At 42.9% G+C, this 16,443-nt stretch overlaps 1 protein-coding gene across 2 annotated transcripts; it reads left to right on the plus strand.

The window, feature by feature from the left end:
- Window positions 1-841: 841 nt before the first annotated feature.
- Window positions 842-15,987, plus strand: MIF4GD (MIF4G domain containing). 2 transcript variants are annotated; one of them, XM_042452086.1, is made up of 6 exons: window positions 842-1,093; window positions 8,079-8,207; window positions 9,332-9,441; window positions 10,720-10,875; window positions 12,270-12,362; window positions 13,746-15,987. In XM_042452086.1, exons 2-6 carry the CDS (start codon window positions 8,126-8,128, stop codon window positions 13,971-13,973), a joined length of 669 nt encoding a protein of 222 aa, XP_042308020.1. In that variant the 5' UTR covers window positions 842-1,093; window positions 8,079-8,125; the 3' UTR covers window positions 13,974-15,987. The 2 variants fall into 2 exon arrangements, with proteins under 2 accessions (XP_042308020.1, XP_042308021.1); XM_042452087.1 differs by lacking the exon at window positions 842-1,093 and adding an exon at window positions 4,138-4,234.
- The last annotated feature ends 456 nt before the right edge of the window (window positions 15,988-16,443 follow it).

Consider the following 16,443-nt stretch of genomic DNA (forward strand, 5'->3'; position numbering starts at 1 on the left):
GTCAGCATAGACAACCCCACCATTTATAGTTTGTAACTTCTAATGGGATGTTGTTACTATTTTGTCGGTAATACGTGTTATATCGGGTTTTTATATTGTATCACTTCTTGCTGTACGCCGCTGTGATCTAATTTGGAATAGCGGTATATAAATAAATTTTTATTTATTATTATTATTATTATCTTGGTCTTCTTAAGGGAGAAGCCAGTGTATGTACAGTAATGTCTGGGGTTGCCATAAGTGGACAGGCAACTTAGAATCATAAAATCATGGCACATAACACATACAATGAATTTTATAATCTGCTCCATCAATGTGTCTTGTTTTGGAGCTCTTTAGTGAAGTATTGCCTTATGTGAAGCACCTTTGTTCATTGACACTTGGTGGGTTTTCAAGTTGACCAGAAAACAAGCATGCCACTTCTGATCTATTCTTGGACTTTCATAGCATGGAGAATAATATGATGGCTGGCTGTGATCTGCATATAAGGCTGCTGTTAAAAGCAGAATGGCAGGAAATGTTTGAAAAACCAGCAAGTCCAGTGTGGGGTGAAACGAAAAGCACTAGCTAGGACTTGTTAGTTGAAATCCACTAGGGCAGTAAGGATGTAGTCTCCCAGGCACATGGTAATATCACATTTGCACCTCAGTTCACAGTGCAGTTCACAAGGGGGCACTGTTGCCCCATGTGCAGGGGATGAGCACTGCAATGCTCGCTTTGTCTACAAACAGTAGTGTCTTAATTAGATTGGTGTTAAGATGGATTAGTCCAGGAGGCATGAAAAGGGCTATTAAAACAACAGATGGCTGACCTAATTGATGCATCCAGGGCAGACAGTAGTACTCTTTCTAAACGCAACCAAAGTGTTATCCAGGAAGCTGGTGCTGTTACTGTTTTAATATTGTATGCTCATAGGAAGGGTGTTGATTAAATAAATTGAAAGCAATCTCAAATCTGCTTGAAGAGCTGCAGACTGTCTATTGGAGGTAGGGTGACTGATTCATAGAATGGATGTGGTTTAAACAAAGGCTCCTGCCTTTGGCGCTTGGTGAAATTAAGGGGCCAGAGACGTAAAGTACTGCTGTTCACAAAGGTAAGTGTGAGCATACCTTGTTTCAACTACTGTACCTAGTTTGTTTTAAACCATTTTGTAGCTGCCTTACTTTGATCCAGGGCATTGACCTCTCTTACCCAGTGTTGGCTGCTTTGGCTGTTAATAGTAGAGCTTTTCATAGACTACATCTAGCTGTGTACGTGTAAACCATGTGCAGTACTACTGTTACCATGGTGCATATCTTTTTGCAGAAATCCATGTTCAACAAGTGATGCAATTTTCCCCGGAGAAATCTGAAGTCTGATCAATTGTTCCCTAGTGTCTGTAGTGGCACAGCATTCCTGAGTTCAAGAGTTGCTTTGTGGCAGGAAGCAGACGTGAGGGTCTTGTAATTTCCACCACTCTTGGGCCCAGAAAACATCTCAAAAATAGTGGGGGACAGGTGTGACAAAAATTTTGAAAGCATAGACTGAAATTTAGCAGTCGGGGGGGGGGGATTTCAAACAAAAGATGACGTGTTTTATGGATGGCCCCAGGATAGCATTCCAGCTATGTTGTTGTGTGTCTTCAAGTTGTTTCCCATTTATGACGACCCTAAGGCAAACCTATCATGGGGGTTTCTTGGCAAGGTTTGTTCAGAGGAGGTTTACCATTGACTTCCCCTGAGGCTGAGAGCATGTGACTTGCCCAAGGTCTCCTAGTGGGTTTCATGGCCTAGCGGGGAATTGAACACTGGTCTCCAGACACACAAACCACTACACCAGGCTGGTTTGCTGAAAAAAATAATAATTGTCAGATGAGTCCCTGTCCAGGAATGTAGACAGAAAGGGAATCTTTCCTGAATAGGAAACACGTTGGGGGCAATAGGTGTACTTTTTAGTGATATTACACTCTGTGTGAAGACATACCTCTATCTGTACCTGTTTTTAATATTGTCAGGTTGACTGAAATTTCCATCTAACAGATGGGCTTATTACAGCCATATTAGCTATGTGGTCAGTGAAATATTATCTTCCTCCCTTTGATACCCGGCCAAATTCTGAAAATATTTAGCAGTTCAAGTGGTATGACAAAGAAAATGTGTTTCCTTGAGATATCTTCTGCATGTGTGTACTGCATGTAGGAGAGTACCCACTAATCCTTACTGGGTTCCTTTAGTTGCTGCATATTCAGTATGAATGAGAGAAGGGTTTTGAGCCTATGCAGCTGTCTTGGAGTCTGGAACCGGACCAATCAGGGTTCTTGACTGTGAAGCAGAACCTATGACTAGATGGTTGTATCTCTTGTGAAGCCCAAGATGTAGCTATTGCAAGTCTAGGCTGTACACTCAAAGTTATTAATAGCTAATGAATTTAAGCATGTCAAGTGGCTATAAGAAAATAAATTTATTGTGTGAATTGTTCCAGGCTCAGGGGGGAAGCTGCTGAAATCCTGGTGGAACTTCTCAAATAACCACTTTTCATGTGGCCAAATTACACAGACGTAATCAAGAAATCATAGGTAGAGGAGAAGGTTTTGGGCGCATGTGCTGAGGAAGTGTTATTCCAGGTCAGCCATTAAGATGTTTGTATACTGTGGTACCATACAAGCGCTTATGACAGTAACACTGATGTGGCAGTACATGCAAAAATAAAAACCAGTTACTGTAATCTTAAAGGTGCTGCCACACACACACACACACACACCGTTCTTCCTCTCTTCTTTTTATGCTACAAGAGCTACTTCTTGTAAAACTGCTTAAGGGAATGTTGACCTAGCTTGCAGCTCTTAAAACTGCAAATAAAGAGCAACAAGAAGTAAATCCAATGCTATGGATGGTTTTGTGTGGAGTGTTTTTCATAAGGTAAAATATGGACACTCATGGATTGTTTTTGGTTGGGTTTTTGTGTAGATCTGCTACTCCTCTGTACACAATGTTAAAACCTTTTGTTTGTATAGAGTTTAGGCAAGTTTCTTTTTTGACTATAACTCCCACATTTCTGGGAACTGAGGGAGCTGTAGTCTAAAAGTAAATCTCCCAAGGCTCTGTAATACTGCATACTTGTCCATATGCAGTAGAGGTGTCTGGCTCTGTCTTAAGACAGAATAAGGCAGCTATTCCATGCAACAGATCTTGGTTTAGTGGGAGGGAGTAGCCATGGCAGCCATCCGCTGGAGGAGCCACAAATGCCTAGTGCAGTGTCCTCTCTAGGAATCTCTAGATCCTCCAGCGCAACTCTGTGGTCAACATCTGCCAGACATTGCCATAGAGTTGCGCTGGAGGAGCCACAAATGCCTAATGGAGTGTTCTCTCTAGGAATCTCTAGGTCCTTCAATGTGACTTTTGGTTAAAGTTGACCATAGAGTTGTGCTGGAGGACCTAGATATTCCTAGAGATAATATATTAATAGAATCCATGGATAATCAAAGCCGCAAAATCAAAGCTGTTAATGTGGAGGGAAGAGTGTGTGTGTGTGCGTGTGCGTGTGTGCGCGCTGTATTATATGTATATATTTTATTATAATTGAAGGTAAAAGCCTCCAGGAACTTTGGAAGAATCCTCTGCCTGTGATTGTTTCTAAGGAGTTTATCACACGAAGGAGATTGGGAGTTTATCCCGTAAACATCCCAGGAAAATTGCATAATTACGTGAAACAATTTCACATGACGTCGCACAAAACTCACCATTAAAGTGATTGCAAAGCGCATCTTTTTTACTTTCAGGATTCCAGCAACAGTGTGTTTCCACCATCACTTTATTTGTGCAATTGCGTGAGATAACCATTTGCGCAGTTAGTCGCCATTTCCGCTTTGTTTGTGGGATGTTTTAAATGTGCTTTAATCTCCCTTTAATGCCAAAATTAACCCTAGTGTGATAAACTCCTAAGTGTGAAAAGTGGTTAATGCACTGCCAATGCCAACAGCTGGGGAGTGAGGGGGGGAGTGAGTTGTTTTTATACTCTGCTCTGGAGCCACAACAAGCCCCCATTCCCAGAATTCCATAGTGCATTATTTAGGCCCTGAGGAGGCCGCCTCATTCTGCCAGCAGGGGGCGATACCTGCAGGCTGCCTGCCCCTTTGCTGGGCGAGGAAATGACCTAAGAGGAAGCCCTTCCCCCGGGTTTGGCGGCTGGAGCGGCTGCCCTTCCCGAGCCAGAGGGACCCAAAGGAGCTGAAGATGCCTCTGGCTCTCCCCTCCAGGTGGGTCGCCTTTCCACTCTTTTGGAAGGAACGCCGTTCCTCTCCTCTCGTTCCTTGGCCTGCGTTACAATCCATCAATAAAGTTGACACCCCCCCCCTCCTGCAAACCTCCCTTGAGGCAGCTCAGGCATGGTGGGTCCCAAGGCTTGGTCCTCCTTTGCCAGGACCTGTCCTACATTTCAGCCCCCTCTCCTCTCCCTCCATTCTGAGCATTTTTGACACGTGCATGGTCACCAGAAGTCCTCCTTTTTCCAGGACTTGTCCCCCATTTCAGCTTTCTCTCCTGGAGGAATTCCAAAATGTCCCCAGTTCTGAGCATTTTTGACACCCGCATGGTGATCAGAAGTCCTCCTTTTTCCAGGACATGCCCTACATTTCAGCCTTCTGTCCAGGAGGAATTCCAAAATGTCCTCCATTCGGAGCATTTTTGACAGCTGGTGCAGGCATGGTGACTAGAGGTCCTCCTTTTTCCAGGACATGTCCTACATTTCAGCCTTCTGTCCAGGAGGAATTCCAAAATGCCACCTTGAGTCCTTGTACTGGGAAGAAGGTGGGATATAAATGAACAGAATAACAACAACAACAACAACAATAATTATATGTCCTCCATTTTGTGCATAACTTATCCATCTCTGAAGGCCAGGTCACACCAGAGACAGCTGTGAGTAGTGGGGAGTGTTGGACTGGGGGTGCATACACTATAGAAATAATGCAGTTTGACACCACTTTAACTGCCATAGCTCCATGCTACAGTATCCTAGGATTTGTGATTTGTGAAGGCCTTGTAAAACTACAGATCCCAGGATTGCATAGGACTTGGAGCAGCAGCACTTGTTATCGTTGCGTGCCTTCAAGTTGTTTCCGACTTATGACAACCCTAAGGGGAACCTATAATGGAGTTTTCTGAGGCTGAGAGTGTGTGACTTGTCCTTGCCAAGCGTGTTGTTGTTGTTGTATGCCTTCAAGTTGTGACTAGTGGCAACCCTAAAGCAAATCTATCCAAGGGTTTTCTTGGCAAGATTTGTTCAGAGGAGGTTTGCCATGGCCTTCCGCTGAGACTGAGAGAGAGTGACTTGGGGTCAAGGTCACTCAATGGAAAAAGCAAAGGCAAACCCTCTCTGAGCAGATCTTGGCAGAAAAATCCATTAGGACTTGAAGGCACACAGCAACAACAGTTCCCATGATCCTTTACTGTTGGCTATGTTGGCTAGGGCTGTGGGAAGCTGCTATCCAGCAACAGCTGTCGGGCCCATGTTGCTTGCACCTGAGTTATCCTTCATAACTGAAATAACTACAGTACTCACTGAGATCTTAAGTGAACTTCTTAAGGTGTTGTGTTATGTGCCTCCAAGTCATTTCCGACTTATGGCGACCCTAAGGCCAACTTATCACAGGGTTTTGTTTTGTTTTTGGCAAGTTTCTTCAGAGGGGGTTTGCCATTGCCATCCCCTGAGGCTGAGAGACTGTGACTTGCCCAAGGCCACCCAGCAGGTTTCCATGGCCTAGCTGGGATTCAAACCCTGCTCTCCGGGGTCATATTCCAACGCTCACACTTGACTTCTCAAGGTGCTTTAAACCAAAGCAAAACAATATTGTCTGTTCTGACCGATGTCAGCTTTCCAGATGTGAAACTTTTTCCCAGTCCTTGCCAGCCAAGATACTTTTTAGCTGGAGATGCTTGGGATTGTTCTTTCTTAGCACCTGCTATATGCGAAGGAAGAGTTCTCTCACTCAACTGGAATACCTTCTGTGATCACAGAAGTTGCATAAAAGGGGAGCAGCCCAAGTTAACTGGCCACTGATCAACCCACATTTTGACCAGCACCTAAGACAACAGCCACACACACATTCCATTGACCCAGAAACCTTGAGAACATTTTTCTATTACATATTATATCCAGTATTCTCTCTGTGCAAGAATGCTTGTGCAGCTGCTTTGGTATGTGGAGAAACTGGATTGATAAAGAGATCATTTCCAGCACAGCATGATTCAGTGGTTATTTGCCCTCAAGTCCATTTCAGTTTGTGGATAACGAATGAGAGCCACTGTAGCATCGTGGTTTGAGTGGTGGGCTGCAACTCTGGAGATCAGGGTTTGATTCCCAGCGTGGCCATGAAACCCACTGGGTGACCTTGGGCAAATCACATGCTCTCAGTCTCAGGGGAAGGCAATGGCAAACCTCCTCTGAATAAATCTTTCCAAGACAACCCCATAATAGGCTTGCCTGAGGGTCGCCATAAATCAGAAACAACTTGAAAGCACACAACAACAACAAATATGAATGAGAGACCTCCAAGAGCCTTTGGTCATCAGCTGCCCTGCTCAAGTCTTCAAACCCAGGGCCATGATGGTGATCTAGGACAGCCCTTAGGATCATGCTGATATTGGCTACCATTTCTACTAATCTGTGAGTAGATTAAGAAGGGCTGGGGAAGAAAACCATCTTCTCCAGAAATGGTTGCCCTGCTCTCACTGTATATTGTAGTGGGCAGTTCGTTCGAAAGGTTTAATTACTACATTTTTCCAAGGGAGGTGAAGGGGGTGCTCTAGGAATGATGCAAGAAGTTGGGATTAAGGAGATAGGCGCCTGGGATCTTAAGGAGAAATCAGCACTAGAAGTATTCTGAGAAATAGAAGAATGGATATAGACATTTCAGGCATAGCAGAAGGCACCAAATTGTGGAAAGGGGGGGAGGTTACATCAAATAGTCCATGAGCTATAAAAAGTCCAGGCTAGTTGGCAGAACGAATCTCTGTGTATGAATTGGCTCAGGCTCTTTGATCCTCAGGAGAGGCCCTTCTCTCTGTCTCACCAACATCACAAGCGCAATTGGTATGTGCGTGAGAAAGGGTCTTTTCCGTGGCTGCCACTAGACTGTGTAACTCCCTGCCCAGGGAGACCAGAATGGCCCCTTTTTTTGTTATCCTTCTGCTGGCAGGCTAAGACTACCTGTTTAGACAGGCTTTTAAAACAAAGTTTTTAAAGCATGGGATGGTGTTGTATTGTTTTAAAGTATTTTTAACATTTTTATCTTTTTAATTGTATTTTATTCTTTTAATATGTAACATGTTTTAATACTGTAATATTTTAATTCTATTTTAATGTACTATTTTTGTATACTTTTAAATGTACTGTTTTTTTAATGTTGTGAGCCACCCTGAGTCCAGTTTTGGGAAAAGGGCAGGATATATATATATATATATATATATAGAGAGAGAGAGAGAGAGAGAGAGAGAGAGAGACATGAAATATAACCAAGGGCTGAGAAATGGAGGGGGCCATGAATTTGAAGTGAGGCTCCAAACCCTTAAAATGCCAGAAGCTGATCCTGAACTCAGTGGTGAATAAACGTAGTTGTCATTTTTTAATGTTTTCTCTGGAAGCATGCTTTGTTTTGTCATTTTGTTTTTCCCTGACTGCAGTGAAAGCGCATGTCAGAGGTCTGGAATTTTGATGAGTGAGCAGTGCATTTGATGCCGCATCAATTCACTGTGTACATGCTTGTGCCAATCCGTTGGTCTGGCACTGAGCAAGGTGGGCTGATTAGAGTGAGTTCTTAATCAAAATGAAAGCACATCTCCCCACCATTTCTCTAGTTAACAGAACAAGTCAAGGCCCAAAGATATTTGTCAAACAATCATGATCTGCTAGAAAAGAAAGAGGCAGGAGAGCTTTGGTTCAAACTTTTCCCCTTTGTTAAGGATGCATTTGTTTTTCTTACAGTGTGACTGGCAGTGCTGTTCCTCTGTTCAGCAGAGAGCCAGTGTCTATGCCAGCTAAGACTAATACTGCCGCCCTTCCTGTCCTGAGTAAACACTGTTTGATCTCTTATCTCCCCACAGTTACTACTAACTCAGCTGCTTCCCTGATCACTGAAAGAGGGGAAGAGATGGGAGACACAGGCAAAGAAGACTATAAGATACACTCATTTGATACAGAGATTCAGCAGTTGTTGAAGACAGCACTCAAAGGTCAGCATCTCTCTCTCTCTCTCTCTCTCTCTCTCTTCCTCCCCCCCCCCCTACCTACATTTGGCACAAGCTTGTACCTCACTACCAATCAGGCAGAGCCCATAGGCCCCAGACCTGAAGAAATAGAGAAGATTACTTTCCAGATTATAACTCTATCATTTGATGATAGGGTGACTTGGGAGTCTCATTTTTGGGGTGGCCATGGGTCACAGTCAACAGCACTTAATTACAACAAAAAAGGATAATGACAGATTAGTTTGTTAATGAGAGATTTTTGTTCTCATTCAGCTTGGGCCTTCCTTCAAATTCATAGTCTTATCCATCTCTGATATTGTAATACGCAGTCAAGGGCAGTGCTGTTTCATACTGAAAGGCCAAGAAGTTTTGAACTGAAAGTGTTTTAAAGTACAGTGGGCCCTTGGTTTCCACTGAGGTTTGGTTCCAGGACCCCTCCCCCCCACCGCCATGGGTACCAAAATCCATGAATTCTCAAGCTCCATTAAATACAATGGCCTAGTAAAATGTGTCCCATAGATAAAATGGCAAAAACAAGATTTGTTTGTTTGTAATTTATGTCTTTTGGGAATATTTTCAAGCCATGGGTGGTTGAATCCATGGATAAAGAATCAGTGGATGTGGAAGACCAGCTGTATGATGAACACTTGTGTGGCATTTGTTCTGTGTTACCCTTCCCTCCTTCTCTCTCTCCCTCACAATCTGTCTTGAAAATTTTATTATTAAAAATCTTAACTACTTCATATAATGAAAGGTTCAGCTTTCCTTTCCCAGGGGCCATAGAACCTCAAGCAGTCTGAAACTGAATTAAAATTATAGGGTGGATATAACTCAGCAGTTAGCTTCCTCATGTAGCGTTAAACATGCATCACATATTTCTGGGCCTTAAGATTCCTTCCCTGTTTCAGATGGAATAGAAAATGACATTCCTAACTAAAGAGTTGAGGAAGGAGTGGTTTGTCTACTGCCATTCCAGGAAGGCAGCTTTGATCCCACAAAATTAAAAAAATCTAGAAATTATGCATGGCTGCAAGATTCTAAACACCCAGACCCATACACATTTCTGTTTGTTTAAAGCCAATAGTGACAATGTTGCTTCTTCTTTGTAGACCCCAGCAGTGTGGATTTGGAGAGGGTGGCCAATGTTATTGTGGATCAGTCCCTCAAAGACTGTGTGTTCAGCAAAGAGGCAGGGCGCATCTGTTACACCATAATCCAGGTAGGACTCTGCATGTCCTATATTTTCAAAATGGGTTATTTCTTTGGTGCTGTCAGCCATATCTACATATTTTGTGGATTCTGCTTGTTTGTATGCCATATAATTTTCATGAATGTGTGTCCATGCATGATAAGAATGCATCACACTTAACCACAAATTTCCTAACTGTTTCAGTGACCCCTTATACTGGTAGAGTCAAAGTGAAAACCTGAGACAGCTCCATAAAAACATAAGATGGTATTGGAAACCATGAGATTTGAAAACAAACTAAATATAGGTTTCTTTTTTATTTATTTATTTTTGGTCCTCTTTTGGGTCATTTCAATATGATGCCATTATATTTTCAACATTATTCTCACTACTGTGAGAGTAAGAAACTTGTTTTAAAATGTTAATTGGGGTCCTAAATATTCTAAAATAGGAGTAGCAATTGTGCAGTCCTCTATAAGTTGTTGGCATTTCTTATCACTGGCTATGATGGCTAGGGCTGCTGGGAGTTCCAGTCCAGTAACATCTGGAAGGGTATATAATTTCCTCCTCGTTCAATGTCCTTGTACAGTACTATCTTTTGTTCCTTCTTACTTTCCTGTATTCCCATTATAACTGATGAAAGAAAGGTGAGTGATGGTAGCAGATGGAGACTACAGTACTTGTCTTATTGCTGATTTCAAACAAAGTGAAAGAACCTAACATTAAATAAAATTATAAATCATATGTATGTATGTATAGGATTCTGTATCGGCATGCTGTTCACCTTAGCTCTGTCCCCAGCCATGCTTCCATTCCTGCAGCTGGACCTAGGTTCCGCCTGATCTGCTTGACCATTTTGGATATTAAGCTCAGCATGAGAAAAGACAGTGGTGCTAAGAAAGGTGGAAGGCAGTAGAAAGACAAGAAGACCACATGCCTGATGGTTAGACTCTGTCAGGGAGGACATAGGCCTGGGCTTGAGGATAAGGATTCTTGGAAATGTTTCATCCACAGGGTTGCCATGAAATGAAGTTGACCTGAGGGCAGTTAACAACAATAGAAAATGTATCTGTCGATTCAAATACAGCTTAGACTTGGTGAGCAAAGCTCATTGATTACCTCTGTTTTGCCTCCCTGTAAACTTTGTGCATCTACAGAGATCTGCCTCTTTCATCATGGCACATACTTTCTTTACAGTGATAGGTTTGAACTGTGTATGAGAAATAAAAAGAAATAGCAGCCTTTGCTGTTACAGCTGAGGTTATATACAGCATCCTTCCAGATTTAACAGCCTTGCTTTTCTCACAGGCGGAAAGCAAGCAGGTGGGCCAGAGTGTTTTCCGGCGGGGCCTCCTCAACCGCCTTCAACAGGAATATAAGGACCGGGATGAACTGCGAGCTCGTTCCCTCCAGGCCTGGATTGGCTATGTCACCTTCATCTGTAGCATCTTTGACTACCTGAGAGTAAGTAGGGGGACAGAGCTGCTGAGAAGAGGCTGCCCCGGTACCTCAGCACCTCTGGAGCAAACTGCAGAGTTGATATGATTCTGGCTCAGGTGGGCCCTTGGTACTTGCTGGGCTTTGGTTCCAAGATCCCCCATGAGACCAAAATCTGTGGATGCTCAAGTCTCATTATATACAGTGGCACAGGAAAATTGTGTACTTAATATACAATGGGTCCTTGTTATCTGCTGGGGTTTGGTTCCAGGATCTCACATGGATAACAAAATCTGTGGCATAGCAAAATGGTGTCCCTTAGATAAAATGGAAAATCAAGGTTTGCTATTTGGAATTTATACTTTTTTAAAAAATATTTTCAAGCCATGGATGCTTGAATTAGTGGATAAAAAATCTGTGGATAAGGAGGGCCAACTGTAAAATGGCAAAATCACTTTATTTCTTTAGAGTATTTATACCCCACTCTTCAGCCACAAAGGCTAACAAATGGTTCCCTGTCCTCAGGCTTACAATCTAAAGAGACATGACACAAAAGGAGAAGAGAATGGCAGTGGCGAAGGGGAATCAGGTCTAGCAGTTCTTCTCTCCCTCTGAGGCCTGGACCATGGCAGATGGACTGGGGGGGAGGGCTCTGCTTCTTAATCTAGGCCAGGCCTGATGGAACTGGGCCCGCATCTCTCCCTTTGAGGCTGGATGGCACCAGATGGACTGGAGGGAGGGCTCTGCTTCTTAGATCAAGGTTTGCTTTTGGGTTTTTTTTATTGGGGGGGATGTTTTCAAGCCATATAGTTGAATCTGTGGATGCAGAATCCGTGGATACAGAGGTTGGCTGTATAGTGTTTTTATGCTGCCCTATCATATTCTCAAGATGGCTTACAAAAAAGAACAAAACAATTAACAGTCCAAGTGTACATATGTTTGCTTTGCAGCAAGCTCTGCCTATAATAAACCAAAATAGTACAAGTTTGCAAGTCAGCAAGACTGAAAAGCTTTTATGCATTGCATGAAAGATAGTAAGGTGGCAACAAGTGGATCCTTATGGGAAAGCATTCAATAGTTATGGTAGCACCATCAAGAATTCACTCTTTTTCTGGCAGTTCAAATGGCAAGAGCCCTCCTCTGTCCCAGATCTTAATTCAGCCTCCCCAGCACACATACACTGTGGCTTGTTTTGCTTTATCATGTATTTGAGTCAGTGCTTGAGCAAAAAGAAAGCTCATGCCATAATACATTTGTTTGTCTTGATGTTGCTGAACAATTCTTTATTGTTCTTGTTTCCACAGGCTCAGATACAGCTAATCTTCTGGATTTCATAGTTTCATAGGGAGTGGGAAAGGAGGGATTTATGCATTCCACTAGGGTTATAAATATCAGTTAACAAGTACATTCTTCACTAACAGGTCAACAACATGCCCATGATGGCACTGGTGAATCCAGTTTATGACTGTCTATTCCAGCTGGCACAGCCAGATAGCATGCGAAAAGAGGAAGAGGTGAGTTCTATAGGGACACAATGGGGATGATAGTATCGGAAGTTAGGGTCAAAAGAGCAAGCTTGGGAACTGAGGTAAGGAAAAGGAATTGATTGGCAAAGTGCTTTGCTGTTTCATCCTGAATATTGCAACTAAGCGTTGGCACAGGATGTGCTGCTTGGGTTTGACCACACACACACCCTTTACTTGATACAGTGGTGCCTCGGGTTACGAAATTAATTCGTTCCGCGGCCGCTTTCGTAACCCGAAAAGCCTTCGTAAGCCGAATTGCCATAGGCGCTAATGGGGAAAAGCCGCGTTTCGTGCGAAAAAGCGCCGAAAAGCACCAAAAATTTTCTTCGTAACCCGAAAAAACATTAGTAACCCGGAACAATGATTTCCAATGGGATTTTTTCGTATCCCGAAAATTTCGTAACCTGGGTATTTCGTATCCCGAGGTACCACTGTATTGACTCTTGAATGATGTCAGGCTAGCTCACAGGGATGGATTTCTTCAAGAATAGTGCAACAAAACTAGCCATCTCCATTATGTTAGTTTCCCTTCAGATGTTGGATTACACCTCATTATACCCAGGCATGATGGGAATTGTGATCCAACACCTTTGAAGGGCACTACAGTGATGTCAGAAAATATGATGCAAGTGGCCTCTATTATGGGGTGGGCAACATATGGCTTGAGATGTTTTTGAACTGCACCTTCTGTGAGTTCTCTACTAGCTAGAGCTGAAGGGAGTGGTAGCCAGAAGCACTGAGGGCCATAACTGCCTGTCATTGATCTATTGTAAAGATCTTCTGCCAGCAAGTTGACAGTACTGATCTCAGAGGACTAATGGTCTGACTCAGTATAAGACAGCTTCCTATGTCTTAAAAGGCAAAAAACAGAGTGGCTTGTTCTTTATGTAAGGGATTCTTTTGTGAAGGAACTGGCTATTATGGTGCTTTTTAAATGGCTAATTCCTATGGTACTTAGTAAGATTTTGAATAGAGTCATTTCAAAAACTGATGCTTGCCTTCTCACTCAGGTTTGACAGGTAACTGAAACAATGGCATATTGTTTTTCTTTTTACCAAAGTCTCTTCTTCTTTTGTTTTTCCATGTTGAATTTTAGATTGTAAGCTCTTTTCCCTTTGTATTCTATAAAGTGTTACATGTTGATAGTAGAACCCCTCTAAAGTAACTGACATCTTTACTTAGGACAAAGATGGTTTCTGGATATTGTTAGACTTCAGTCCCATCAGCCCCAGCAAACATAGCTGATGGTTTGTAGTAGTTCATCAACATCTGGAGGGCCATAGGAGAAGCAGCTCGTTTCCTTCTGAATTAAACATTAAGATAAGTCTTACAGAAGATGAGTTCTTAAAGTGTTAATTTCTTTCTGTTAAGGTGGACTGTCTGGTGCTGCAGCTACACCGCATTGGTGAACAGCTGGAGAAGATGAACTCACAGCGTATGGACGAACTCTTTTCACTCTTGCGAGATGGCTTCCTTCTACAGGAGGGCCTCAGCTCCCTTTCCCAGTTGCTACTATTGGAGATCATTGAGTTCCGGGCTGCCGACTGGAAAATGACAGACGCCGCCCAGAAGTACTATTACAGTGAGGTCACTGACTGAACCATTAACCACTGGCACCAGCTCACAAGCAGGTGTCCATTCCTGCTCTGACCCATTTTCACCACCAAACATACAAAGTGAAACAAACGCTGCAATTTTCAGTTTTTTTCCTAGCACTTTTTGTACATAGACTCTATAACAGGTTCCCTCAACAGCTTTTTTGCGCTGGGTAGCTGCCAGCTGAAACTAGGGAGGTAGGAGGGCAGTTGCATTTAGTGGGGAGAAGGTGTTTTCAAAACTGTTGCTCCTATTGTATTGCACTAAATAAGGACCTATTCTAATCACTGTTACAAGATGGGTGGACATTTTAAAGAGGGTTGTTTTCTTACTTCCATATGCTGATTTTAAAGTGTGCAATCTAAAAAGCAATTAAGCAGTGGTTCAAACCAATAACCTTATTCACTCTGAAAGTAGACAGTGAGATAGGTATCATTCTCCATCTTATATTTGGCAGCCTGTTGTTTTTCATCTCTTCAGCTTCTATAGCTAACCTCAATTTTAAAAAGGAAGGTGATTCTATAATCAAAGCACAAGCCTAGAATTTCAGTTTGTGTCCACTTCAAATACTCTTAACTACCACTTGCTGGAGGGACATGAGGAGGAGGGCAGTATTGAACTGATGTTCTTCCTATGGGTATCCCAGTGGCACCTGTTTGACCCATTGTGGGAACTGAATTCTCAACTAGGTAAGACTTTCGTCCTACATAGTTGATTCGCTTTAGGTAGCAGGGGAAGGCAAGGCTAGAATCCTTCACCTTGCTACACTAAAGTGTCACAAGCAAGGAGATTTTCATATAGAACGTTCAATTGTGCCACTACAAACAAGCAGTCTGTATGGAACAGTCCAAGGGAAGGCAGAAAATGTTGTATTTGCTTACACGAAGTATGTTCTATCAAAATGAAGAGGACCTTGTTTCCAGGAGAACACATTTGGGATTGGGACAGGGACATTTTCTCATGGTTCTTTGCATGTATATTTTTAGATTAAGGGTTTACAGCAGTGGTGAGAACCCTATGGCACTTCAGATGTGCTGGTCTACAGCTCCCATGGCCTGAAGGCACCAGATCGCATCTTATCTTGGAAGCTAAGCAGGGTCAGCTCTGGTTAGGACTTGGATGTAAGACTGCCAACAAAATGCTGTAGGATGTACTTCAGAGGAAAGAACTGGCAAACCAGTTCTTTAGTGTTCCTTGCCTAAGAAAACCCTATGAAATTCATGAGGTTGGCATAAATTGACAGGCACTTGAACACACATTTTCCACAGTTCCGTACCACTGGTCATGGTGGGTGGTTTGTAAGAACTCTACTCTCAAAATATCTTGAGGGCTATAGGTTCTACACCATTGGGCTACACAACAGCCTCCTGACATCAAGGGACAAGCATCACTATTGTGTGGTTTAGTCATTAAGAGAATGTCATATAAAGCTGTTGCTCAGTTGCTAGTTTCATGGAAACCTTGTAATGCTTCTGCAACTGCACACACACACGTTTGAATGCATCAACTGATTATTCAGCAGCACCTTGATTTTTAATACAGGGTGCCACTATGAGGTCATTGAGCCTTCTATAGTTGCCAGAGGGTGCTACACAAATTCCTACCTGCAGCCGCCAATACGCATGCTGCCTTCTCCCCCATTTCTAACCCACTCAGGTATAGCTAACAGCTAAAGCAGTGCCTTCTCCCTCTAACATACAGTAAGGAATATTTGCTGCTCCTTCCCAATGTTTGAGAGCACAACTCTCACAATCCTACATCATTGGCCACAGAAGATGGGACTGATGAGTTGTAGGATGAAACATCTGAAAGGCTTTGCTGCACAGTATGTAAAGCCAATGGACTCTTCCAGATCCTCTCTAGCAAAATTATTCTAGAGAAGATAAAACTACAAACAGATTTTGTAACTTTTATACAATTACTTTAAATTACAGTATTGTACATTTCTACTACTAAGAAGGTTGGTTCTCTTTGGAACTTTTTTTAAAAAAAAAAATAAACATTTTACACTTCTGCATCTACTGTAGTTTTTGTATCCATCAAGAACTTGTGCTATACAAAGTTGCTTTTGGGCAGGGCTACAAAGAGTCACTTGGAGCCAAAACAGACTGGCACAATATGCTGGTGTGTGGGGGGGGGGGGCATGGTGTTTAGATGATGCACGCCCTGACAATGCCCCAAGCCGTATCACGCTGACCATCCGACTAGATGGCGGGCAGCATTGCAGCGATCCAGCAGAACAGCGTTTAAGATGTTTTTTTGTCGGCTCAAAAATAAGTGGTATGTTGCAGCCTCTTTTTGAGCCGACAAAAACCCAGATAGGGGCTGCAGCATGCACTTGCTGCAGCCCCGATCCAGCTTTCTCCAGGGCGGCTTGAAGCCACCCCTTCAAGGCCGTCTTGTTTTGGCCCTTGGTTAGCTGCATGTTGGGAACAAGAGCAATCTCTATGTAATCAGTATTACAAACATTGTG

The sequence above is a fragment of the Sceloporus undulatus genome, chromosome 2 (assembly GCF_019175285.1).
Source record: "Sceloporus undulatus isolate JIND9_A2432 ecotype Alabama chromosome 2, SceUnd_v1.1, whole genome shotgun sequence".
Classification (NCBI taxonomy): Eukaryota; Metazoa; Chordata; class Lepidosauria; order Squamata; family Phrynosomatidae; genus Sceloporus; species Sceloporus undulatus.

Coding starts and splice junctions, on each gene's coding strand:
- MIF4GD (XM_042452086.1), top strand. CDS start 8,126: ATGGGAGACACAGGCAAAGAAGACTATAAGATACACTCATTTGATACA. Junction 9,442..10,719: donor TCTGTTACACCATAATCCAG/GTAGGACTCTGC, acceptor CTTTTCTCACAG/GCGGAAAGCAAGCAGGTGGG. Junction 12,363..13,745: donor GCATGCGAAAAGAGGAAGAG/GTGAGTTCTATA, acceptor CTTTCTGTTAAG/GTGGACTGTCTGGTGCTGCA.